This window comes from Amphibalanus amphitrite, unplaced genomic scaffold, assembly GCF_019059575.1.
Source record: "Amphibalanus amphitrite isolate SeventyFive unplaced genomic scaffold, NRLGWU_Aamphi_draft 000659F_arrow, whole genome shotgun sequence".
Classification (NCBI taxonomy): domain Eukaryota; kingdom Metazoa; phylum Arthropoda; class Thecostraca; order Balanomorpha; family Balanidae; genus Amphibalanus; species Amphibalanus amphitrite.
The window spans coordinates 1-1,906 of record NW_024882153.1 but is presented as its reverse complement, the minus strand read 5'-3'; the positions used below and the strand labels follow the sequence as shown (position 1 = coordinate 1,906).

Genomic DNA, 1,906 nt, shown 5'->3' with positions numbered 1-1,906 from the left:
GCAAATCCGAGATATGGGTTATTACCTTTTTATAATTATGAAATGCTTTCCTTATTATTTTTTGACGCTATTACGAATGCCGCTTACCGGGTGTCGCTAGGTAGCTAAGGAGCCGAGATAGGCCACTAATAGCTAGGGGGTGCTCAACACTTTCGGCCCGGCGTGAACGGCGTTGAGCACCGACCCGGCGAGGGTCATCATTTCGACAATTCGCCCACAGTAATTACTTCATGTGCATCCATATCATATATTTAATACCGGCAATCACAGCCCGTCTGGCAGTCACCGAGTGGCGCAGCTCGATTTCAGCCAGACCACTTCCATTGCTGTCGTCACCTTTTCACGCATACCTGGCACGTCGATCGTGGGCAGCATCATCAGATTGGGCTCAGAGGAGAACACGTAAAAACCCATCTCCTGCATGGCCAAAAATATCCCATAGAAACTACGATAAAAGTCCACATGCTTTTCCAGCGGCAGGTACTCCTTGAAATGCAGCTCTATGCCGATCTGTTCGACGTTTCTGAAAAGCGCCGACGCGCGCATCTGCTCGGTCTGCTGCCTGAGCACGCCGTACTCGGAGTACTCGACGTCCATCTTCAGGTAGTGGATGGTGCTGCTCCGGTGGCCCAGCCGCTCCACGAAGAAGTCGAGGGTGCGCACTTCCACGCCGTCCCTGCGCTCGTTGCGGTCGCCGACGGCCATCTGGGTGAACTGGATGGCGTCCTCGACCGGGCTGGAGTAGTTGACGAACGGGTCGAACGCCTGCACGTCGCAGCCGAACCGCTCCATGGCCATGTCGAACGACCAGTCGGTGGCGATACCGAACGAGTAGACGAGGCACTGGTCGCTGGAGCGCAGCGCGAACTCGGGGTCCAGGCAGACGAACTTGTGGCCGTCCATGGCCGGCGTTCCGTCATCGTCCCGCGTGTCCTGGCAATACGGTGAGGCATTAAGTATGTGTGGTCAAAACTGCAAACCCTAGACATAGAAATTTATCTGTGTTTCTTTGTTTATCTATTAATTTAATTTAATTTATTAATTCATCTTCCCTCAAACGGGTATTTGAAGTGACTGATAAAAAGTTACAGCCGTATAAGGAGTTACGGAACACCACCTGCTCCTTATTGCAATTACACTCCAAATAAAGTGTAAAAGCGACGCCACCGTCATTTTCATAACTCGCTTGTGAGCCTGAATGCAAAACATTCAGCAAAGATGCAATGCATCGCTAGGGACAACAATGTCTGAAACTATTTCTCCACAAAAATATAGACACGTTATGCCGCACGTTTCACGATCTGTAAATGAGTAATGCAGCGAATATCATAAGTTAAACGTCACGGCGAGTGCGCACGATGTGACCCCACGTACCCCGACGCCGCCGAAGCGGACCAGCTGGCGGCAGGCGCTGGGGTTTGGCGAGGTGAGGTAGGTGAAGAAGTCCCTGAACATGGTGCTGTCGTCGTTGGACAGCGGCGGCAGCAGGTTCACGGCCATGTCCGGACGGCAGACGGAGCCGGCGCCAGCCCTGTGAGGGGACGGGGACGGTCATTGGGCAGACAGCTCTACAGGGAAAGACAGGACGGTCAGCGGGCGGATAGGTATACAGCTTCGCGGGGAGAGACGGGGTTGATGGAGACTGTCATGTGGAGAAACGGTGACGGGGTGCAGTGGCGACGGTCATATTGAGAGACGGGGTGCAGTGGAGACGGTCATATTGAGATACAGGGTGCAGTGGCGACGGTCATATTGAGAGACGGGGTTGATGGAGACTGTCATGTGGAGAGACGTTGACAAGGTGCAGTGGAGGCGGTCATATTGAGAGACGGGGTGCAGTGGAGGCGGTCATATTGAGAGACGGGGTGCAGTGGAGGCGGTCATATTGAGAGACGGGGTGCAGTGA

The 1,906-nt window shown here is 53.7% G+C and overlaps 1 protein-coding gene across 1 annotated transcript; it reads right to left on the bottom strand.

Annotated features, from left to right (window-relative positions):
• Window positions 1-238: 238 nt before the first annotated feature.
• LOC122364166 lies at window positions 239-1,529 on the bottom strand. Its single transcript, XM_043334311.1, has 2 exons — window positions 1,375-1,529; window positions 239-933 (listed from the first exon to the last, which is right to left on the bottom strand). Exons 1-2 carry the CDS (start codon window positions 1,498-1,500, stop codon window positions 283-285), a joined length of 777 nt encoding a protein of 258 aa, XP_043190246.1. The 5' UTR covers window positions 1,501-1,529; the 3' UTR covers window positions 239-282.
• Window positions 1,530-1,906: the final 377 nt, after the last annotated feature.